General features: G+C 37.3%; 2 protein-coding genes and 1 pseudogene across 10 annotated transcripts; 1 reads left to right on the top strand and 2 right to left on the bottom strand.

Moving 5' to 3' along the window:
• Nucleotides 1-151: 151 nt before the first annotated feature.
• On the bottom strand, nt 152-2,686 carry LOC107640237 (putative clathrin assembly protein At2g25430 pseudogene; annotated as a pseudogene). Its single transcript, XR_015902605.1, has one exon. The product of XR_015902605.1 is annotated as a putative clathrin assembly protein At2g25430 pseudogene (transcript).
• Nucleotides 2,687-2,809: 123 nt separating this feature from the next.
• BRIZ1 (zinc finger (ubiquitin-hydrolase) domain-containing protein) lies at nt 2,810-6,725 on the top strand. Its single transcript, XM_016343773.3, has 11 exons — nt 2,810-3,383; nt 3,478-3,586; nt 3,705-3,819; nt 3,949-4,046; nt 4,404-4,510; nt 4,630-4,885; nt 5,218-5,271; nt 5,610-5,753; nt 5,831-5,895; nt 6,151-6,205; nt 6,298-6,725. The coding sequence occupies exons 1-11, from the start codon at nt 3,109-3,111 to the stop codon at nt 6,454-6,456; spliced, it is 1,437 nt and encodes a 478-aa protein (XP_016199259.1). The 5' UTR covers nt 2,810-3,108; the 3' UTR covers nt 6,457-6,725.
• Nucleotides 6,726-7,308: 583 nt separating this feature from the next.
• On the bottom strand, nt 7,309-15,503 carry LOC107640243 (topless-related protein 4-like). 8 transcript variants are annotated; one of them, XM_088502169.1, is made up of 26 exons: nt 15,256-15,503; nt 14,853-15,008; nt 14,555-14,734; nt 14,360-14,473; nt 14,102-14,260; nt 13,828-14,005; nt 13,618-13,741; nt 13,195-13,310; nt 12,276-12,447; nt 12,044-12,153; nt 11,865-11,934; nt 11,680-11,753; nt 11,438-11,533; nt 11,253-11,348; nt 11,038-11,165; nt 10,707-10,941; nt 10,422-10,586; nt 10,273-10,356; nt 10,037-10,183; nt 9,682-9,792; nt 9,414-9,593; nt 8,891-9,019; nt 8,625-8,720; nt 8,349-8,537; nt 8,074-8,240; nt 7,309-7,983 (listed from the first exon to the last, which is right to left on the bottom strand). In XM_088502169.1, the coding sequence occupies exons 2-26, from the start codon at nt 14,930-14,932 to the stop codon at nt 7,785-7,787; spliced, it is 3,399 nt and encodes a 1,132-aa protein (XP_088358295.1). In that variant the 5' UTR covers nt 14,933-15,008; nt 15,256-15,503; the 3' UTR covers nt 7,309-7,784. The 8 variants fall into 8 exon arrangements, with proteins under 8 accessions (XP_088358295.1, XP_088358291.1, XP_088358298.1 ...); XM_088502165.1 differs by having other exon boundaries at nt 10,264-10,356; XM_088502172.1 differs by having other exon boundaries at nt 12,276-12,444; nt 13,195-13,307; nt 15,256-15,502.
• Between the last annotated feature and the right edge of the window lie 8,853 nt (nt 15,504-24,356).

The raw sequence follows: 24,356 nt of genomic DNA on the forward strand, positions 1-24,356 counted from the left end.
ATCATTTTTAATGAAATCACGCCAATGCGGATGGATATGAGAAACATACATACAATGATGCTATAGCTAGGGGTTGTACGTCATCTGTTACATTCTGTAACTACTATCATTAATCTTCAAAGAAAAGCATAGAGAAGAAAGAGTACACAACATTCATAATAACAATTATTATTGTTGTTGTTGTAGATTGTAGTATGTAACTTAATACTTGACAAGTACAAAACTCTTAAATATGTATAGATATCCCCTCTAGCACCTGGGAAACCGCATTGCCAAACAAACTTAGATATACCACATAGCTCATAGAAAAGAAAGGAAAAAAAACATAGTTTGGCGCAAAAGCAAAGAGCCCCAATAAAAAGCGAACCAATGCAAGTCAAAAAGGTGCATGGTGGTAGTATCCACCACCAACACCAAACTGTGGCATTCCATAAGGCATGATCACAGGTTGAGGGCCAGCAACATAGTAGCCAGAACCAGCAACCCTTGCTAACCCCACCTGACCCTGCATCCCATCTCTCCCATACTGCTGCCATACTTGTTGCTCCTGCACAAGCAAATGCTGCTTCCTCTCCATGTCTGCTATTTGCACATAAGACGGCGGCGGCACTGCCAGCGACGCTGCGAACGGATCCTGCGGCCCTACTGCCTGCACCGTTCCATCCGGGGCAGGCAGAGCCAGAATCGGCGTGGCGGTCTTGCCGGGTCCTGGGAGTGCCACACTGCTAGCACTCCCACCACTCAGTTGATTTGTGTTCACATGTTGCCTCACAGCACCTTGATCATACATCCCATTCAGTAGCAGTGGATCAAATCCACCTGCCAAATCGGCTTTTTGCTTCGACAAGTTGCTACTTGTCTCTACCAATGCAAGTTCCCAATCTGCTTTGCCAGGTTCAGCAGCCGGCGTTTGCCATGCTGAAGTCACTTCAGGTTCACCATTTGAAGGGAATGCCTCCCAAGAACCTTCTCCCCTCACTGCTGCTTGTCCGTTGAACAATGCCAATGCTAGTTTATTCCCTTGCTCATCAGCTGAATTGCCATTGTCCCTTAAATCCACTAAATCATTTGTCTCCTTATGAGTAGGAGCTGCCGGCTTAGGCTGCGCAACAAACGAGGGTGGCGGCACTGGTGTGAAGTTCTCAGGTGCCGGGAGTGCCTTCATCTCACTGATTTCTGGCTCTGTCTCTGTCTCTTTCTCTATGACAGTTACCTTGGCCTGTTCTATGTTCCTCTCAGGACTTTTTGCTCTAATAGTCTTCTCTTTCAAGAAACCCTCAAGTGTGGCAAGAAGCTTATCCGTGATTCTCTGCACTTCAGGGTACTCAGATGACCTTGCAATTCCCATGTCCTTGCACCAACTGTAGAAGCCAACAAGCTCATCCATCGTCTTGGCCGCGCCAACATAACAATCAAAGGCCTTTACACAATGTGCATATTCCATTTCAGTGAACCGATCCAACAACACTCCCAACACATCACACAATTCCACATAAACCTTGAAGCTGTCCCTCACAACCTGGTAAAGCGCAACTAGCACAAGCCTACTACTCTTGGCGGCGCCACTCGGCCTACAACCTAAAACACGGTCGAGGACCCGAAGCAAATGCTTCAACCTCTCCAAAACCCTCTCAGATCCCATCTCCCTAACAGGGGTCACAACCTCATTCCTCTGATTATGCTCTCTTCCATATGACTCACTCACATCACCATAAGACCTAGTCCTCCTACCAATTCCAGAACCAAACTCATCCCTAAATTCACCATCACCACCACCACCAGATTCACCACCACCACCACTTCTGAGCATCCTCTGATAAGCCACAAACTCAACTTTCTCATCAAGGTACAATGCATAAACCCTGACAAAACCGGCATGATCCCAAGAACTTGAATGAGCCTCGTCCCTGAAATCACTCATGTTAAGGATCCTCATCCCTCTGCGTGTTGCATACACAAGTTCTTCCTCAAAAAGAGGGTGCCCATCAACGAGAACCCTATGAACAAGCATAAGGGCCTTGACAGCAACAATCCAATCACGCGTCTTGGAAAGCCTCTTAGAAATCGTGATCAAGCATGCATTGACGTAGCCCCTTGAATGCGAAGTGAGGCTCAGGATTTCCCTTACGTACTTGTCATCTGCGGGAACCTCTTCGTGGCTCGTGGCTTTGACGACAAGGACTTCGAGTTCAGGGGCCAAATTTCCGGCGACTTTGGCGATGCTGATGCTCGTTTGGTCCTTCACTACACCGATTGCCTTCCGGATCGTGCTGGATGCCATGGCGGGTGGATCGGAATTGGATCAAAAAACGAAACTTTTTCGAAATGGGGGAATTGGGTATCGTTTAGTTTTGAGTTTCGTTTACCTGTTTTGAAGAGTCAAAATCCGTGAATGAGAATGAAAGATCCGTTGACTTTGATCATAACATCTTAGGGATAAGAGAAGAAGAGCATTGAGATGAAGAAATGAAGAGCGGTGTGAGCGTGTAGAGTGAGAGCGAGAGACAGAAAGAGAGAGAGAGAATCTCTTTGTGTCTGTGATGAGTTCTATGGCGTTAAGTTTATTGGAGTAAAGAGAGAAAAGAGAAAAGGTTAAGACAAAGCAGAGATTGCGAAACCGCGTAATGAACGGAGAATCCGATTTGAGTTTAGATTTTTTTTATATATTAGATATTTAATTAGTAATGTTAAGCATGCTTTGCTTAATTGGTTGTCGCAGAACTCGTCGTCTTAAGTCTTAAACCAGACACGCTGACGTCACACTTTGCTTTCTTTTTGTTTAAAAGGAAAATTAATTAAGAAATGATACAGACCTAGTCATGAATCACTAGCAATTAACAGCAAAAAGAAGTCTCACATACTCGAAGTGGAAAGTTGCCTATTTATCCTCATCTAATTTGCGAAATCTAATGAAACCAACGTCACATGTGTATTAGATTACACAATTGCCCCTGATTTTCTAATCTCTCGGGGAGAATTTAATTTATATTTAGTTTTTCGACCCTTACATTTACGAATTTCACAATTGCGCCACATCGCACCCCTGAGAAGTGAGAAGCAGAGACTCGTTCTTGTTCTTGTTGAGTTCTTGCTCTAAGAATCTGCGCCATGTTCTTCCTCCGAGTTCACTCGGTCGACTCGGAGCAGCCTCTGGACCCTGAATCCATCTTCTCCGAGAACGATGAAGATTCGAGCCCTAAATTCAGGGAGCGAAGAGGGGTTCTCCACTTGTTCCGGAGCTCCTCTCACTCCTCGATCCCAAGCCCTAGCTCTCGCTCTTCTCTTGTCTTCATTCTCGCCGTTCCCAATTACCTCTCCTTCGATGACCTCATTCGCTGGTGCGGACCCCACCTCCACCATCTCCACCGCCTCCTCTTCATCAGGTACCGTTTCTACTTCTTGGTTCCGCAAACGTTTGTTGCTTTCTTTGCATATTTCTTTCATTGAAATCCCAAAATTGTGATTTGACATGTGTAGGAATGATGGAATGGAAGATCGCTACAGTGTGCTGATTGAACTTCAGGATCAGCGTGCAGCTGATGCGTTTTATACCAATTTCAATGGCAAGACTTTTTCTCCTGGAGAGGTTAATGTCTTGTTTATGAAATTGATTCATTCACTTAATATGTATACCAATCTTCCAGTGAATTACCTTAGTTTGCTTATCTTTTCTCTTTCTTTTGCAAATGATGATTAAAATTTAGGCAGAGGTGTGCCATATCCTGTTTTTGGTTTCTGTGGAGTACTCAGAATGTGCAGATATTGCTGGGACTCCTCCTGATGGATGTACTGAAATACCAACTTGTCCAGTTTGCCTCGGTAGGCTGCATTTGCTTTTGCTGTGGCTTTGTGTGTTTTGCTTCATTCATTATTTTTTTAGAGGATGGAAATAATCTTGTGAAGTGATGTTTATGATTTGTGTGTTCTGGTTTGCTCTTTGAATGATAGAGAGATTGGACCCGGATAGAAGTGGAATACTCACTACACTTTGCGATCACTCCTTTCAATGCCCTTGTGTTTCAAAGTGGACGTACTTGTCTTGCCAGGTAAGCAGGTTTTTCATTCCTTCGATTCTTGTTTCCAAATTGTATTGAAGTTCTTATTTTGGCTGGTTTAGGCAATTCTATTGTCACAAAATGTTACTTTCTGAAAAATCTCAGGAAGGAAGCAGCTTACTATATGCCTGCTACATCTCGGCGTGTATGATTTTAGAAATAGAGTGACCTCATATGAACATAAATTTTCAACACTACTTTTGCAGTTTGATTGTTCTGTGTTGTATTTACTATTATTATGCGGGAATTTCTGGTACCAACAGCTGTTTCTGGTTTTATTGCAAGTGACATGAAAGGATTATAATGTTGCCTAACAATTATTCTGAAGGGATTATGATCATATTTTAGGTCTGTCGATTCTGTCAACAGCAAGATGAGAAACCAAGTTGTTTTGTTTGTGGAACATTAGATGATTCCTGGGTTTGTATGATTTGCGGGTTTGTTGGATGTGGAAGGTAACATAATCATTTGAAGTGTTCAATTTTCAGTGATAAGTTGTGTACAGAAGGCCCAATTAATTCATATTGTGGAAAGATTTTGGTATAATTTTTTTCCCTTTGTCTCCCTCCTCTAGATATAAGGAAGGACATGCTATCCAGCATTGGAAAGACACCCAGCACTGTTATTCTCTTGATTTCAAAACACAGCAAATATGGGATTATGTAGGTGACAGTTACGTCCATCGGCTGAACCAGAATCAATCCAAAGTTGATGGCAAGTTCGAGGGAATGAATTACCGCTGTATTCTACAGAATGGAGACTGTGATGAGTGTGAATGTCATGATGATCTAGAAATTGATGGAGCCCTCTACAACAGCAAAGTTGAGGCAGTATGTTTGTTCTATATAAACTCCTGAGTGTCCTGTGTTTATGCTGAAGCTAACTTGGACAGATAGCCTGAAATAGAAACATATGCATATCTGGGTCTGATATAATCTTGCTCACTGTGATTAATTAACACTGGCCTGCTTGCATGAACCGCTTTACATTTAATAGATATACTGTCTTGTAGACATAGTTCCACATCATCATTTGATAGGATAGCATTTTAATTTTCTAACAACATTAAGTCTTCATTGTTATTATATTAGCACGACTGTTTCCGAGTATATTTCCCATTTCAATACATGGTTAGTGATTCATTGTTATTTCTCAAAAATAGATTTTGGAAGAATACAACCGTCTTCTAACATCTCAGCTGGAAACTCAAAGACAAGTAAGTTGACACTGATGCTCCTGAAACTCATTCTCTGGGATATTTTAATAACTATGGAAAACAGAGTCTCTGCTTTGGATGTATGGAACTATAGACTATATTATGTCATCAAGGTTGACTGGAAACTACTTGTTCCTGACATGTCATTAGAAGTATTATAATTACAGGAGTGGTTAGAATTTAGGACTACTGAACCTGCATGTTTTGGTTTGTGATAAATGCTTTAGGATTATAGCTAAAGCTAAATAATGATTCCCTCCATGTGATGATCTTTTGATGCAATAATATTGCTGTTGATGTGTGTCTGAACTCGGATTCTCTTTGTGCCGTTGTTGTAGTATTATGAATCTTTGCTAGCAGAGGCAAAAAGCAAAGTGGACAGTTCTGTCTCTGAAGCAGTGGAGAAAGCTGTAACTTCTGGATTGCAGGACATCCAAGATAAACTGGAAAAGTGTACAGAAGAGAGAAATGGTGTTGCTGAGGTGAACTTTCCTGTTTTCTCCTGCATTTTCATTATTTTTCCTTCAACTCTCACTTAGCCAGTTCTTTCTGCTCATAGGAGAATAAGAAGCTCATACAAAATCAACAGCTATGGCGAAACAAAATTAAAGAAGCTGAAGAGAGGTAAATGCAGTTTTCTTCCTTTTTTTTCCTGGTTAGTTTAAATTTGAACTACTACAAGTACTCAAGTAATTATGACAATATTGTAGATGGTATAGTTTTTATTTGCAGTGGAAGGCTACAGACAAACATGTTTACTTCATGTTGTCTGCAAAATTTGAGCTGTCAAGTAGTTAGGAGTTAAACATAAAGTTTGATTACTTATTTCATTTACTTTGCTTAAATCTTGAGCTTATGTCTGAATATGTGATCCTGTAGGGAAGCCGCATTAGTAAAATTCATGAACCAAAAGATAACTGATATGGAGGAACAGGTATTGCTAAAGACACTCAATAATTTCTTCTCATTCTGTACAAGTTTCCCAAGTTGATCGTTATGTGATGGGTTAAATGATATGACACACAGATTAGGGATGTCAAGATTTTTGTGCAAGCACAAAAAACAATTGATAAGATGACAGATTCAAATGGAATCAAGGACGGAACAGTGTTACCAGTGGCTTATGAGCAATCTACTCCCGGCAACAGTAAGAGAAACAGGAAGTCTGGTCGAAGGCGAAATTAGTTGTTAGTTGTCACCACCAACCATAACAAATAAACAACCGTTGCAACATTAACACACTGAAGTTTTCATGAGGGAGTTGGCACTGTCTAAGGATCGCTAAGCGCCACCAGCCACTGATACTTGTTTAGTACTGTAAATCGATGATATAGTCATATAAAGGTAGATTCAACTTTTTGTGATGATATAGTCATATTGACTTGGCTGCCGAGCATTGCAAAGAAACAATCACACGTTTTCTCAGGATGAATATATTTCTTTAATGTCCCAAATTTGTGTAGAAATTAAAGTATATGCAAGTGTCGGGTCGTGACGTGTGTGTGGTATATACATTTTAGATCCCAAAAATCCAAATTTACATGTCTTCTTAAGTTTCAAACCACAAATTGGACAAAGAATGATCTGTTGACATCATTAGCAATAAAATAAATATTTATGAAACCTTTCTTGTTATGTTCGCAACTCCTTTCCACATTCATAATTGAGCCAGTAATATAATCAAGATCTGGGCTACTTTAGTAACCCAATCTGGCATCTCTCCCACACAAACCCTTCTGCATCCATAATTCTGGACCACTCCTGTAATCCTTCTCACTTCCACCAGTGTGTTCAGTATAAGGAAGAATAGTATTGAAGTGGGGGAGACAAGAGGTGAGGGCATGTAAGATAAATATGATATCATTAAAGAGGAATATTATAAAACCACAGATGTCCAAATTTTGCCATGTACCAAGTATCCATTTTAGCGAATTTTGATAATTTTTTGTATCAACCGGCAAATCTAACAAATTTTCAAAGAAATCAATCACCGATGTCTGACTATTTCTTAAAACATTTAACGCAAATCACCAAATATTGAGAAAAGAATCCTTTGCATCGAAGGTAAAGATAAATAAACACAACTGATAGAGTTGCTACATTTAGCTGGAGGTTATATAAAAAAAAAAAAAAAACTATAACGACTAGTTCACTATATATAAAAATCTACACAAATTAAAGGCAGGCCTAACCGAGAGGGAAAAAAAATAACGACAATGACCAAGCATCCATCGGCAACGCCCCAGCCGAATTAGACCATAAACTTAATGGGTAATAATCCTGGACGAATGAACATGCTCTGATAGACCCATGGAGCAGAAATTGGCTAAGGAGCCATTAACAAGGTGAGTAATTTGATTCATTGTTGATTTATCCTCCTACAAATTATGAACACCTAAGTTCCGCAGCTTCCCCTTGCAAGCCAAGTAAACGCAACAGGGGGCGGGATCATATGCAACCGAAATGAATACATACACTCAAGTCCTTGGTGAAAGTACTTCATAATACATTTGTCACCTTTGTGGTTGCTCTGAAATAGTGTTACCTGAAGCAGTGCTAGGCCCAGCACCATTCTCAGTAGGAGGTGGAGAACCCCATCTTCCTTCCGACTCTAGCGGTTCAAGTACATGTACTCCACCATCACTGAGTCCTAATGCAAATTGATTGGGTTCTGACGGGTGTGCAGCAATCACAAGAGGATGTGCTCTCAAGCTGTCAAAAATTTTGTTAATTATTGTATATAACAAGAGAAAAGGATATTGCAATGATAGATCTTTTACTAAATTGATAAAGGAAAGGTACCTTGGGTTGGGAAGGAGATAAGCAGTTGGATTTATTCTACATCTTAATCTGAGTGTTGAGGCAGTAAGAACACCAACACTTCCATCCTCAAAGCTTAAATATATTGATTGACTATCACATGAATAGGTAGCGTGTGTGATTGGACCACTAGCTTCTCGCGGAAACCACTAATCATATAAAACGGAAAAACCAGAATATCAAGTTAGAGAGTCGACCAAAGCAAAGAAATGCATAAACCAATAATTGTGTTTAGATATAACTAGGCAGTAGCCTACCTGCTTAAGGCATTCTAACTTCGGTGCCTCATATATGGCTATTTGAGTTTCGTGAACAGCTATTAAATGGGTCTGGTCTAGATGGAATTGGACTCGGGTATCTGCTAGAGGTGCTGGTGCGCGTCCATTAGGCATTTGCAGGAATTTACTTGCTTGCTTTTCCCATCCATCCGTACTCCAAACGCATAACTGTTGGACATAAGAAAACCAGTTGAGCATTTATCAAATCAAGAAACACTCCACTCAGCACGATAGTTCCATATAAATTTTCCTTACCTGAGAGTCAGCTCCAGATGATACAAGCACATTTAGAACATGAGAAAAAGCAAGTCCAGTGATCCTCTTCTGATGACCTTTCAGCTTGGTTTTGACCTTTGGTGGAAACATCAAAAGAGAGGCCAATGTCAAAAACTTCAAAAACCAACTTGTGACACTCAACCAATGCCTTTTGGCATGGGATATAATAAGATAAAAGTAGCAAAAGTTAACTAACAATCTACACAACTCAACTATAAGCTTTAGGCCTTGCATAGACATAATACCTCATCAACCCTAACATTGTAAATTTGTATTGTAGAATCGTCCATGCCAATAGCAATGATATTGTTGTCTTGAGGATGAAATGCAAGAAATGTAGCAGCCGGTGGTGGTGGCATGAAAGTAGTCATTGTCTGCAGTTAAGATTCACAGAAATTGATGTTTAATCTCAATGTATAACTGCAATGAGCATAAAAGGAAAGCAGTCTACACAAGGCCTCAAGTGAACCAGGTGCAAGCCACTGATAACTGCAGTACTTTTATACTTGAAAGGAGGACTCCATCAACACAAGGTCCTATTAATTTCATGCTATATCTATTTAAGCTCGCTAGTTTATTGTCCCCTCCTTTGAAAAATCAGAAACAATTAACCAGTAAAAGAAAGCTTGTTCAACAAAATAAAAATTAATAGAACTTTCAAAACTGCTTAATTTAGAGCATACATTAAAAGATACATTAAAATAGAAAACATTCAAAAATTTAGAGCATACATTAAAATAGAAAACATTCAAAAAGAAAGCCACATGCCTTGAAAGTCATCATATTGAACAGGGAAATTTTCCCCCCTGAAGCTGACATAACATACGAGTCATTCTTTGACAGTGCAAAGCATGACACAGCATCCTCAGGGTTAGTATCACTGATATCGTTGGTCATCAGTATTCCACTATTTGGTTGCCATAGTTGTGGTTGAATACTTGCAGTGGCCTACACAGGAAATTTTTTAGACTAACAATCTAACGAACAAGAACATGTTAAAATGTATAAACAACACATATTACAGGTGCTTTGTTACCTTCCCTGAGCTGTTCCGATCATTTCTCTGCCATTTCCAAAGCTTGTGAACACCATTGGCTGCCAAAGCCAAAATAGCAACCCCTTGATTTGTATAAATTAACCTAGCTACCTGAAACACAATTTAAAATGTCTTACTACTTGAAACCATCTAAAAAACTTAATGCAAATTGCATGCACCTAAAAGAATTCACATAAGCAATGTCATGTCAACATGCTTGATTTCGCAAAGTACATAATAATAATAATAATAATAATAATAATAATAATAATAATAATAAATAATTACAAGTTTATCCATCGACTTCAGTTGCCAAAATGTAATGAACATATACAATTTTAGCACGAGGTCATACCCTCATTGACCCTAAACTATCAGGAAGTTTCAAAGAGCGACACTGTGATGGTTCATTGATTTCTGTCAGCTTCCATATCCTAGATTTATCCACAGCTTCATCAGCAATCCTGGGTTTGACATCAGCTAAACTTCGAGCATCGTTATTCTACAGGGGCAAAAGAAAAGCAACTAACTGTCACAACAAAAACACAATCTGCATCAATTTACTGAGTAGAAATAACTCACAATCCCAACCATGGCTGCTACAGGAGGAGCTCTATCAGCAAGGCTTGTTCCAACCGTTACATTGGTAGAAGGGAAAGCGCCCATACTAGGTGCCTAAATAAATATGAAGGATTCAGAATGTGTACTTGCAATACATTAGCTGAATTTGAATCACTTACCTTAACAACAGTGGCAGAAGCAACTCTGGAAGCATCAAATGGACGATTCTCCACTGTCCGAAGCAGCCTAATTCCTTCAGCATTTGCTAAAATTTTAACTCCATTATCAGTTGTGGAGACAGCCAACAATATTCCATCCTTGTTAAATCTAATACAGGGGGAAGCCTGCGGGTTTCAGACATAAATTACCACAAACGAAAGTTATAACAAACCCAAAAAAAAAATTCAAACAAACAACAAAATTTAAAATAAAGTAAACAAAGACAATGGCAGTCTCAAAGTTACCGGTAAGCCACCATCTGCATCAGCACTCGTCAACAAGTTTATATTATCCATGTCCCAGAATTTGATCATAAACTCATCACCAGCAGCTAGGAATCGATTCTTAGTGGTATCGAATTGCACTACACCTACAGATCTCTTCCCCAGACCGTGATAAGTGCGCTTCACAGCTCCCTCACTTTCATTCCATTCCACTAAAGAAGATTCCCCTTCTTTGTTTGTGCCACATGAGAACAATCTATGAACCATGCAAAGATAATAAGTAAATCTTTAAACCACATGATCATGTATCACCCAGAAAAGGAAGATATAAAATAAGCAAAACAGTTAGAACCTTGTTCCGTCAGCGCTATATGCCATTGTAGTAGATGAATGGCCAGGCGCATCATAATCAACTCTGGAACCCATGTTATCATACAACCATGCCTTTATTTTTCCATCAGTTGCAGTAGAGAATATGAACTGTAGAGCCACATCAGAACGTAATTAGACATTTAAAAGAACACAAGGGATGCAAAACATGCACAAACAAACATTGAAAATTTTTACCTGAATATTTTCTTTGTGGTGAGGGCATACAGAATATACAGGTGCCTCATGACCCTCAAAAGTATACTGCTTTCCACCAGTAACTGCATCCCATACCTGCAAATCTTGAACCATTAAAATAAAATAAAACAAAATAAAAAATTGAGATCTATCATCCAACAATACACACTATAAAAAAAACCAACCTTGATGACCCTATCCTCTCCACATGTTACTACACAAAGCTGCTTGTTTGGATAAGAAAAAGCAAGATCATTGACACTCCCAGAATGAGCTTCAATCTGAGCCATGAAAAAATGATGAAATCAGCATAGATTAAGCAGATAAGTTATGAATCTTGTGCTCTGACTGCTTTCAATGTATAGTCAGTGGATAAACAGAAATAAAAACAAATCTAATAGACAAACTCTTATAAAAATGAACAAACCTCTAGGTGGTTCCTCAGATCATCCCCACCATGATAGGAATATATGTGCACAATATGTTTCGAATAAGCAACACCTGATGTATCAATAGGTAAAAATCAAACTTTGGCTCCATGCAAATTCAAATCGACTCATTCAGTGGACAAGAGAGATAGAAATATAGAAAGAAATATTCACTAAAGCATACTGCAAAGTGTTCCATCAGGACTCCACACCACGCGGTTAACTGATGCTGAGTAATCATTGGAAAGAGATGCCTATAAAAATAATCAGGGAATTAGTAATTAACCAGTGACAAGTTTGTCGTGAAAACAATAAAAAATTATACAGCATCATCAATCATTAATTTAATTTTAAGGACCACACCTGTAGTGCCACGGAGCATGATCCAAGTTCCCATACTTTAAAATTTCTATGAGCAATCCTGTCACGGCTCCCAATATCCCACACCATGATATCGCCCATATTTGTTCCCACTAACCATCAACAGATGAGAAAAATAACAGACAAATTAGCCAATATATATATATAAAGACAAAAACAACATCAAACACTTAAAAAACTATTGCATGCAGATCAAAGGTCAAAGGATGCTTACCAAGAAGTAGAATCTGCTGAAGAGGATGAAAATCCATGCTTTTCACAGTTGAACCTTGGCTGAGGGTCATCACAACAGTCTTGGGCAAGTCATCAGAGGAATAGGAGCTCTGACCATGGCTCTGACTAGAGTATGCAACAGGAAGTAAATTTACAGGAAGATTGTTCACCTGCTAAAATATATATACACATAGGTGAGGCCCGTTATACATAATGAATCCTGGTAATCCAATACATGTTACATTTTGAGATGTGAGGGGAACCAATCGCTGAAAAATACAAATTATCTATTCTGCCAATATGGAAAGAACACAAATACAACACACACACTAGTCCAATCAAGTATCAATTATAAGAATCACCACTGCACCAATTAGGGTATACACACATGCAACTTAATAATTTGTAAAAACAATTTTTAATGGTGTGCAGTAAAACACACTTCTTCCATTATGCTCTCATTTCCCATACAATCAATCATAAAGGTTCACCAAAAGTGTCTTCAATTTTGTAAACAAGAAAATCAATATAAACAATATTTTTTTCTGTAAAAGAGACTATGGAACACAAGTTTAAGGGGACTGTTAAGAAATACTGATTGATCATTTAATAGTCCAAACACAATTCAATAATTAAAGAAAAATCATCAGAACTGATCAGCATAATCATAGCAGCATACAATGTTCATGGTACTTTTTAAGTTCAGAGTGCCAGTTGTGCCAAATAATTTTTTTTAATCCATTGCAAACAGGAAATTTGAATTGCTAAATACTCCAACTGCTTCATGTGTTAATATTTCAGGATGCTTGTGCATTAGGCTGCCCTATATATATATATATGAGGAATCATAAACAAGATACAAACTTTTACTTTAAATTAAAAAATAAGACAAAAGAAACAGATGGGAGGCAAGATTGTACTTCATCTGAAATGCCGAAAGGCCTTGTTCTCTTCATTACATGATCGGAATCGGCAGTTTGATAGTCCATAGTAGGGTTATTGGTAGGAGGAGTCCTGGGGCGCTTTAGAATGGCTGCTACAATTACCAAATTCCAAAATCCCAAAGGGCAAAAGAAAATCAGTTTGCTTAAATATGAATTTTGCAACCCAACTTCATTGAATGCCACAACTCACATGCTAACTACAGCAATATTTCTATCAAATTCATGCCTTCTCAGCTTTATATCCTTAAAGTTGCTAGTGCTAAGTGCATGTGTTTTCCATCATAGGTGATCATACTGATGATTTCTAATAGTCATACATGGCACGCATGTAAGTTATGTAAATTCAGTGTGTGCATTAGCAGAAACGCTGAATCATAAAAAGGGAAATTTTTCATGTACCTGCATTATTAGCTGAAGCCAAACCTATGGGTCCAGCAGATGCTGAAGGATGTGGAACCGGAGATGGGTTAGCCATCCATCCAGCAAGGGATGTCGGAAGAGCTGCTGGTGTAGGCTGGAAGGGCTATGCAACAGCGTATAAACAAAGTCATAAGTAAAGTAAAGCTTTCCCAGTAAAGCATGAAAGAATTATATCTGGTGTTTACTTACACCATGAGCACTAAGTGGTGGGAAACCTCCTGCCTTTGGTACAGCACCCATTAAGGGATTGGTGACAGGGGATGGAGCCCGTGCGCCATTTTGTTGCCCACAACTGTGATCTACAAAAAGGGTCTTTATGTCGGGGTTAGTTCTTGGAGTCTTACAAAGTTGGTGCTGCCAATTTAAACTGCAAGTCAACAAATAAATAAAAATGTGAGTGCCATCAAACATATCAGGGACTGAATAGGCATTATATTCAATGTGGCAAGGTACTGTTATGAACCTCTGATTAATTAGAGTCCTTAATCTGGAGTTCTTCAAGGTAGGAAACTGAAGCTTATCGCGAAAAACAGGGTTAGCTTCTATTAATTTCTTTAGTTCAGCAAGCATTATTCCTCTAGCAGACTTTGTATCCCCATACTTAGATAGCTGCTCATTGTGTCTGCAAATTTCATATTAAAAAAATTACACTGTATAAGCCAGAAAAGGATAAATAGATCAACCCGGCATCAAGACAAAATTCCAAGAAAATTGTCCCAACCTGAAATTATCCAAAGTCAACAACTGTGTGATTTCCTTAAAAAGCTCCTCATTAAATGCTGCAAACACTTTCAAGTCCTTCACTAAGATATCCACTGCTTTAGCTCGATCTTGCCTGCATCGTTTGTTCATATTAATTCTAAGCAATAGAAGAAAAGTATATGGCAAAGCAAATTATATAAAAACAGTAACCTACTTGTCCAATGCTTCTAGATACTTCTGCTTCCTTATCTCGAAGAAGATCTTCATCGAGTATCTATTGTCATCCACCTTCGTAAAACCAGACAAGTACTTTTCCACCTCATCCCACTCCCCATTTGTCACCATATCCTCGAAATACCTCATATTGAAGAAAAATGTTGATTCTTGCTCCAGCCTGGACGTCCCCAACATTGAAATAAAAAACGTAAAAAATAAAAAAATAAAAAATAAATAAATTATTAAATTACAAAACGACAGAAGAAAAAAATATATTTTTTATGAAATTATCATACTTGTGCACAGTTTCCTTGAATTTCTCTTCATCAAGAAACTGAAGTATAAGAAAGACCAGTTCTCTGCTGAGCGAAGACATGGCGGCGTCCCCAATAAAGCTTAAAAAGAAAACAGAACCCGCCTCAAAGATCTAGAACCAAATAGATCAACACCACCTGAGCATCAAAACACCGAATTGAGCGGCGAACAACCAAAAATAACAAAACACGCAAATTATTCATCAACGTGCAGATGTATATATACACAATTACATCGCAATCAACATCACAATCACAATCATAATCACATGGAGCAGTAAAGAAAACAAAAAAACGTAGGGAGGTTTACTGAAAGGGAAAAACCAAAACCAAAACCAAAAAAAAATACAAAAATTAAAGATAAGAAAGGTGAAGGAGCTCGCACCTTGACAGATTCCTTGCGCAGATCGAGAGGTGTTGGAGCAGAACGAGAATGGCGAGGGAGGGTTTTCAGTATTTTCTCGCTCTACTTTCTCTCTCTAGCTTTTCCTGTGTTAGAACTCCTCTTGTTGTTGAGTATTTATAACAAGAGGAGAAAAAAAGGGGGCTAGGGATTTCAAGAAGAAAGAGAAAACGATGAGAGAGAAATGAGAAGAAGAAAGAGAGAGAGAGAAAGAACAAATGTGTGAAGCGACGAAATAAAGGTATCAGACAGTTTAAATAGCGTTAGCGAGAACGAGATGAGATGGAATCATCGCCTTCCTTACTTCCTATTATAAGTTGTTGGATAAGTCAGACTACTTATGCTCCCTGTGATAAGTCTCTGTGCTTATTAACAGTGTAATAAGCTATTGTACCTATCAGGAGTCATAACTTTGGCTAGATTTGGATTCATTCTCGCCTTGACTTGCGGGGTTTTCAACCAGGGTAACACTAATTAATTACTTTCTAAATTTTGGGATGAGCTGGCATTCGTTTTTAGATTTTCATTAATTTTGAGATTTTGGAATAACTAAAATTTGCGGAATACTTATACTGTAGCCTTTGTTTCTTGTTTGTATTTAATTTGTCTTTCTGTCCATATGTGTGCTTTTAATTTTGGGTCATAATCTTCTTTGTTTTTGGTAGGATAATTTGGTTCAGATTTTTATCTATTTCTAACATTTATTTTTTATTGAATTAAAAAATATAATTATTATTAATTAATTAATTATATATTTAAATTATTTTTAATTAAAAATATATATTTAATTGTTAAAAAAATATTAGTATTAAAATAATATTTATTATAAAAAAATATAAATATAGCAAAATTATATTTAACAACAATTTTAAGGTGCATGTTAAAATTACTAATAAAATATTTATTATAAAAAAATACATAGTTTAAAAGTACGTTTAGTTTGTATTTTTATTTTTAGTGGTTTATGTTTTTAAGATTTTGTAATAGAAAATAATTAAAATAACAAGTAAACAAAAAAAATAGAATTTTATAGTTTTTATTTTTACAAAATTTTAAAAATAAAAAATACTAAAATAAAAACACAAATTAAACATATTCTAAGTTTTCTATATATTTATTAAAATTAATTTTTTTAAATTTGAATAATAATAATAATAATCTTAATATATATTTTTATAATATATATTAACTAAACTTTTTTATTTGATTTACTTGAAAAAGGTAATATATTTTTTTGTATTGTTACTGTTAATTGACTTTGACCTTTTTAAAAATATAAAAATTATCTGTAGAGAATATGAGATTAAGATTAGGAATTTAGGATGTTAAAAGGACAACTAAAATAATTGTTATTCAGTTATTCCATTGATGGTGGATCCCACTATGTCATCTATGCGTGGTGGAAAATTTGCAAGCACAGGCAAAACATATCCATCTTCATCCACTTGCAAACTACAACCATATTTAAATATTTAATTATTTTTCTGTCTAAAAGAAATATTCATAATTAAAAGAGAATGACAAGTTTAGCATACAACTAAGAATAAAGTATAAAGCACAAAAGAATGCGACTGTTGTCTAGATACATTACAAGAACTAATTATAGCTAAATATATACTTTAGTACAGGTATTTGATGTAACAACTATGTTGGAACCAAAAATTTGTCACTAACTAGTTAATACTACTCCAATTTTTTAAAATAACAAATAATAATTATGCAAAAATGCTCAAATAAAATTTATAAATCAAATAAGGAGTACAGTAGATTTTATTTTCATTTTATTCCTTTTTCAATTATTGTCTTGTCACATACAATGGAACATTTTGTTTATGAGAATGATGTATTCTTTAATTCATTTATTTAACCAAATACATTTTAAGAAAAAAAAAAAACAATTTATTCTATTAAAAAAAACTTCATAAAGAGGTTTATATAAATAATATTAGTCACAAAAAAAATATAAATAATATTCAATTTATGGTGTAAGCTAAGAAGGAAAGAATGATAAGGGAACACTCGAAACTAGTTATTTCCAAATAATTGGTTGAAAATGGGTTGTAACTAGGGTGATAAATACTTAAATAGGCCGAAATTCGTCGAATCGACCTTCATAACTCGCTGAAAAAGTGGATCGGGTTGCAAATTTAAAACCGCTATAGTTAAAAAGCTCGCCTAATCTGGGGCGGAGCGACTTTGAAAATGATAATTGAATATGTTTTAAGCTATAATTTGAATTATGTTCTAATTGATTAGAGATTTAAAAATGTTTAATTATATATTTTGGACAATATTTGTTTTATTTTTTACAATGCTAGTTTTATTATTTTATTTCAAAAAATTTAGTTGATGATTATGTTTATTACATATTTAAAATTATAAAGACTTTAATATTTGTGAATTTAGACATTATAATTTTTTATGTCTTTAAAAATTATAAATTATTAAAATAATTGTAAAATTATATATATTATTTAATATTTAATAATTTATTAATAAAATAATAAAAAAATGAGAAACTCTCACTAAGCAGAACAAGACTAACCATTAGTACATTTGTCATCCCTAGTTGTACCAATGCCAATGCCAAAAGGTGATGCTGCAATCTCAGGGTTATTCTGCAATCTGCATTGAACATTATCACTGGTGAAATAAGAACTAGGTTGTGAGATGGAATCAAAATTAAAAATCTATAGTTCAATGAAGGATGTTGATTATTAAGATATGTGGTTTTTATATATTTTTTTTTAGCATGATTCTCGTGTCTTAGTAGTTGTAACATGCTGTAATACAATTTCTATGAATTCACTTTCTCTTAATTTAAAATTTTTAAACTTTATATTATTAAAAAATGAAAGGTATTTATTAGTAATAATCCCGCTACAATCAACAGTATTTCTGCCAAATTTTGTCAATTTTTGTTTATGATTGTATTTAATGGAAGTGTCTTTATAGATGTGTCTAATAAAAATATCTTTTTTATGACCGTGTCTAATAAAAGTGTCTTTATAAATGTATTTAATTTTTAGATATATCTCTTTATATATGTATTTAAAATATAATAATTAATTATTATTCGCAGTAAATTGATAGATATTATATTGATACCCTATATTTTTCCTATTAGTAAAACCCAACATATTATTTATTATTTATCAGTAAAAAGAGTTTACTCAACATTTATTATTGTGACAAACTAAGAAATATACAAAAATATGCATCTAATCTGATAAAATTGTAAAATTAAGTACTTAACAATTAAGCTATAGCGAAAAAAAAGGAAAAATATATTTGGAATTCTTTATCTCATGCGTCATGTTCTTCAATAATATGATGACACCTAATCAATCTTTTTATCAACTCAATGAAACTCACAACCATTTGTTCTATATATCAGTAGATAGGAGACAAAAAAAATAAATATTTAGAGGCGGATAAAACATACACTTCTTATTATGAAACAAAATTTTTCCAAATTCTCTCTCCTATTAACTTGATAATTGAAAAAAAAATCATAGAATTTTTCTTTTTTCTATCTTTTGTATATTTATTTGTAATTTAATTTTAATATAATATCCATACAAAATAATTTTAGGGTAAAAAACGTAAATAAGTCAAGGAAGCTCAGAAATTACGCAAATCCGCCAAATTGAAAATTGCTTCACGAATGAGCTAAAGCACTTCTCTATGCAATTCGAACCAGCTTAGTTCGATTTGTACTTGTATATAATTCGAACCGAATCATCTCGAATTGTTTAGCGAAATTAAGAGTAATTCGAACCAGCTTGGTTCGAACTAAAAACATACATAATTCGAACTAGATGAGTTCGAATTATATAGGAGGAAGCTTCCCAAAGTAATTCGAACCAGGTTAGTTCGAATTACACACACAACATGCGTTTCCAAGTGATTTGAATTTGACTGTTAAAAAATTAATCATTTATTAAAAAAATTTATTAAAAAATTTATTAAAAAAATTAATAATTTAAAAATTAAAAAATATATATATTTTATTTCATACATTAAAAAAAAGCTAACAAAATATTTAATTACGAGACTTCTTTAAAATATTTGTGATCTATCAATTCGAATTCCATACAATACTCTTTTGTCTATTTTTAATAGCTCATGAATATTTTTGAATAAAATTTTTTAATAAATTTATTTAAATTATACTACAAAAAATATTTTATCCTATGCAAAATAATTTAAAAAGAATGGCTTAAAAAATGTTAGGAGTACTATAAAAATTGGGTAAAAACCTATTTAAGCCAAGGGGGAAAAGTTGATACGCAAATAAGCCAAATACGAATCTGATACACCATTCAACCAAAGCATATTTTAATGTAATTCGAATCAAGTAAACTCGAATTACATTCGTTAATAATTCGAATTGACTGAACTCGAATTACTCCCAAACATGCCATGCAAGTAATTCGAAACAACTAGCATCGAATTAAACAAGCACAATTCGAATTATATCAATTCGAATTAGTAAGCAAAAGTGATGCTGTAGAAAGTTCAAATCATATTGATTCGAATTACTTGTTTTTGGTAACAATAGGTAATTCGAAATATATTGATTCGAATTACATATATATAGTGCGAATGATGTTGATTCGAATTACTGTGAAGGAGATCTGTATATATATGAGGTGAACGTGAGTTGCTCTCATTAGAGGGTTGAGATGGCTAGTGAGGATAGTTTTCTAGTGTTGGTTCACCACAGAGGATCGATTAAGAGAAAAACTCAGTCCGGTGTGAAGTTCACCGATAAGGATCCTCTCTGTATTATCGTGAGGCCTACCACGAGTTATGATGATATTGTTAGCTCTGTACTGCTGAAACTTGGAGTGGAAGGTGTGAAAAGGGTTAAGAAGTTTTTCTATCGCATTCCAACCACGGTGCTACAAGATACCGTGAAGTACGACTGTTTCACAATCGGCAATGATGACGACTTGCAGGTCATGTTTTACTATCGCCGGCAGTTCCCCGAGGTGAGGACACCAGAGCTGCTGGCAAAGTTGGTTGACGTGGTATCCAGTTCAGGAGGTTCGAACTGGAATACCAACACTTTAGCCACAGTGGCCGGTTCTAGCTCGAGACCTGCCATTGCTTCTTCCTCCGTCCTTGCGTACGAGCCGCCCACTCAGCCTGTCGCCTCCCCTTCGTTCGCTGTTGATCTCAGCGACAATGTTGGCGACGAGGTTGGAACAGGGAAATATGTTCCGACCTCAGTACCGTGTGCTGCACCGGCTGGTATTGGTGACGCATTCTTTGATGATCCAGAGGACGATGATGTTGAGCCGGATACGATTGCTGATGACAGTGGCGAAGATATCGGAGCGAGTGAACCGGGAGGGGCTGCAGGTGGTTCCAGCTCTAGCACACAGCAGTACCCTCCACATTTTTCATCTTTGGACTTGGATGCCATGCGCCAGGAGGGTGAGGCTGGGCAGCCTGCTGGATTTGGCGCTAGAGATGCGGAAGGGTCTGCTGGTATGACAGAGTTCCAGGTTAGTCAGCAATTTCAGGATAAAGATGAGGCTCTGTTGAGTGTAAAGACTTACAGCATCCGCCGAGGGGTACAGTAGAAGGTAGTTGAGTCTGACTATCGCCGGTATGTGGGCAAGTGTACTGAGTTTGGGAATGGGTGCACGTGGTTGATTCGGTTGAGTCTCCGGCAGCGTAAGGGCATTTGGGAAGTCAAACGCTACAACGGACCTCATACGTGTCTCGCCACCTCTATCTCCAGCGACCACAGGAGTTTGGATTATCATGTGATAGCGACATTCATTATGCCCATGGTTAGGGCGGATGCATCCGTCAACATTAAGGTGCTCCAAAATGCCACGGCCGCACACTTTGGGTTCAGGCCGACGTACAGGAGGGTCTGGCTTGCGAAGCAGAAGGCTGTTGTCGTCATCTATGGTGACTGGGATAAGTCGTACAACGAGCTCCCCAGGTGGGTGTTGGGAGTCCAGTTGACCATGTCTGGAACTGTTGCAGTGCTGAGGACTAGCCCTGTTCGAGTTGGGGGACAGTTGGACGAGTCTCAGGCTTACTTTCACAGGCTGTTCTGGACGTTCCCACTTTGTGTCGAGGCATTCCGTCATTGCAAGTCGTTGGTGAGTATTGACGGCACCCATCTATATGGGAAGTATGGGGGAATGTTACTTGTCGCGATTGCGCAGGACGGGAACTCCAATATACTCCATGTTGCATTTGCATTAGTCGATGGTGAGAATGCTGAGTCACGGTCCTTCTTTCTCTCGCACCTGCGTCAGCATGTGACCCCGCAGCCAGAGCTGCTAGTTATTTCGGACAGGCATAACGGCATCAAGGCCGCACTTGAGGCTCCTGACGGGGGATGGCTACCTCCGGCTGCATACCGAGCATTCTGCATTCGACACGTAGCTGCAAATTTTGCCCTTACCTTCAAGGGCAAAGACGCCAGGAGGCTTCTTGTCAACGCCGCATATGCTAAGACCGAAGTCGAGTTTGATTACTGGTTTGACATTTTGCGCTCTGAGAATCCGGCGATGTGTGACTGGGCGAACCGGATTGAGTATTCATTGTGGACACAGAATTGTGATGAGGGGCGCAGATTCGGGCACATGACGACCAATATATCCGAGTGTGTGAACTCAATCCTGAAGGGTGTCAGAAACCTCCCTGTGTGCTCCCTGGTGAAGGCCATATATGGACGTTTGGCGGAGCTATTTGTCCGCAAGGGGAAGGAGGCCGAGGCCCAGCTGGGTACCGGACAATAATTCAGTCAACACCTGGTAAAGTGTATCGAGGCCAATTTGAAGACCGCCAGGTGCTTCACCGTGACTGTATATGACAGGGATAACTCTGAGTACACCGTGGCAGAGACGACTCCGACTGGTTCGTTCTCACTGGGTAGCTACCGGGTCTCCCTTGGTTCACAGACATGTGACTGTGGATACTTTCAGGCACTTCATTACCCGTGTCCGCACGTATTGGCATGCTGCGCCTACTCACGGATTACTTGGCAGCCATACGTTCACCAGGTGTATCGTCTTTGTTCGGTCTCCAGTGTGTATCAGATGGGATTCTCACCTCCCATTCCGGAGGGTTTCTGGCCACCATATGCCGGTCCGACCGTTATACCGGACCCGAACAAGAGGCGTGCGAGGGATGGTCGTCCGAGGTCCACTCGGATACGGACCAATATGGATGAGGCAGATCCGAATCGGCCCAAGAGATATGGTCTCTGTCGGCAACCAGGACACACCCGTCGGAGCTGTCCACAGGCCGGTTGACCCAGCCATACAGTGATAATGTAAAAAGAATGTCTGGTTTCGTGTTCCTAGTCGTATTAGTTTCATCATTTGAACTTTTTTTCAGAAATCTATGTTCTTGGTTTGCTTAGTTGTCAGTGTTTGGTGATGAAACAATGTTGTTGGTTAAATGCATGTATTTTAAATGTCAAACTAATTCTGGAAATAACTTAGATAAGCAAAGAAGACAAGTTTTCATAGTTACTTATACATGAACTGATAAACTAACAGTGGATACAAAATAACACTGATAACGACATAAGTAAACCAAAATATATAACATACAACACTGATGATCGAATAACACACACCACGATATACATATTATCTAAAGAGGTGCGACCCCGTGAAGCAACGACGTGGAACCCGTGTCCGCTGACCTCTCCGGATAAGGGGCTCCTCATCCTCGATCTCATCCTCCTCGTCATCCGCTGACCACTCGGCACATGCACCGGTACAACCATGCTAGTGCCGCCGACCCCCAGCTATAGTCACCCATCTCCTCCAGCCTAGCGACAAACGGTAACAATCTGATGTGAATACAATTGCCGGACTTATCGGCAAACAGTTGCGTACCCAACAACATCATGATATAGGCACGGGCAAAGTGCCTCACCGTCTCCTCATTTGCCCCCTCGGGACACTCTCCAAAAGTATCCTGGAACCAGGTGCAGTTCACTGCGAACTTTTGTATTTGGTCCGCATGCAAAACAGCTATCATAAACCACTTGACATACCGCTTTCATAAACCACTAACATAAACGAATATCATAAACCACCATCATAAACCACCAACATAAACCACTAACCTCGTCATTGATCACCCCGGCTATATGAGCGACTCCATCCAGTCGATACAGCCTTCCCGAATCGTCCCCCATCGCCTAAGTATGCCACTCCAGACTTTCTCGGACCGGTTCTGGGTCGTTTTCTCTGGGATTTAGTGGGATATGAGAATGGAAAACTGATTCGAATGAACTAGATTTGAACTCCTTATATAGGGCACTCACTTGTAATTCGAATCAACTAGTCTCGAATTACCTTTTCTTTCGAATTGTGAGTAATTCGAATCAAGTCATTTCGAATTACTATTTGTTTCGATTTGTGCTTAATTCGAATCAAGTCGATTCGAACTTCTTCTTGTTAGCGTGTTCCATGTAATTCGAATTGATATAATTCGAATTGTGCTTGTTTAATTCGATGCTAGTTGTTTTGAATTACTTGCATGGCATGTTTGGGAGTAATTCGAGTTTACTTGATTCGAATTACATTAAAATTTGCTTTGGTTGAATGGTGTATCAAATTTGTATTTGGCTTATTTGTGTATCAAAATTCCCCCCTTGGCTTAAATAGGTTTTTTACCCATAAAAATTTGTAATGTTCTAATAACTTAGGTAAATACATGCATGTACTCAAATTTTAAATAAAATACTCTACATAGTCAATAATAATTTAGAAATGAAAGAAAATATTTTATTCCATACAAAACAATTAAAAATATATTTTGTGAGAATAAAATATATTTCATAACATCTTTTAAGCCATTTTTTTAAAAAAATGGCTTAAAAAATGGCATAAAATTATTTTGTATCAGAATAAAATATATTTAAAAAAAAATAACTTAAAAGATGTTATGAAATATATTTATTCTCATAACATCTTTTAAGCCATTTTAAAAAATGGCTTAAAAGATGTTATGAAATATTTTGTATTAGAATAAAATATATCTTTTAAGCCATTTTTAAGCCATTTTTTAAAAAAAATGGCTTAAAAGAT

The sequence above is a fragment of the Arachis ipaensis genome, chromosome B1, assembly GCF_059453495.1.
Source record: "Arachis ipaensis isolate K30076 ecotype BB chromosome B1, ASM5945349v1, whole genome shotgun sequence".
NCBI classification, from domain to species: Eukaryota; Viridiplantae; Streptophyta; class Magnoliopsida; order Fabales; family Fabaceae; genus Arachis; species Arachis ipaensis.

What these genes read in the sequence shown, in the direction of transcription:
- BRIZ1 (XM_016343773.3), top strand. Translation starts at nt 3,109, where the DNA reads ATGTTCTTCCTCCGAGTTCACTCGGTCGACTCGGAGCAGCCTCTGGAC. An exon ending in CACCGCCTCCTCTTCATCAG is followed by an intron (nt 3,384 to 3,477) that starts GTACCGTTTCTA and finishes TGACATGTGTAG; the next exon opens with GAATGATGGAATGGAAGATC. An exon ending in AGCTGGAAACTCAAAGACAA is followed by an intron (nt 5,272 to 5,609) that starts GTAAGTTGACAC and finishes CCGTTGTTGTAG; the next exon opens with TATTATGAATCTTTGCTAGC.
- LOC107640243 (XM_088502165.1), bottom strand. Translation starts at nt 14,932, where the DNA reads ATGTCTTCGCTCAGCAGAGAACTGGTCTTTCTTATACTTCAGTTTCTT. An exon ending in AGGACTCTAATTAATCAGAG is followed by an intron (nt 14,006 to 14,101) that starts GTTCATAACAGT and finishes GTTGACTTGCAG; the next exon opens with TTTAAATTGGCAGCACCAAC. An exon ending in TATCTCCTTCCCAACCCAAG is followed by an intron (nt 7,984 to 8,073) that starts GTACCTTTCCTT and finishes AATTTTTGACAG; the next exon opens with CTTGAGAGCACATCCTCTTG.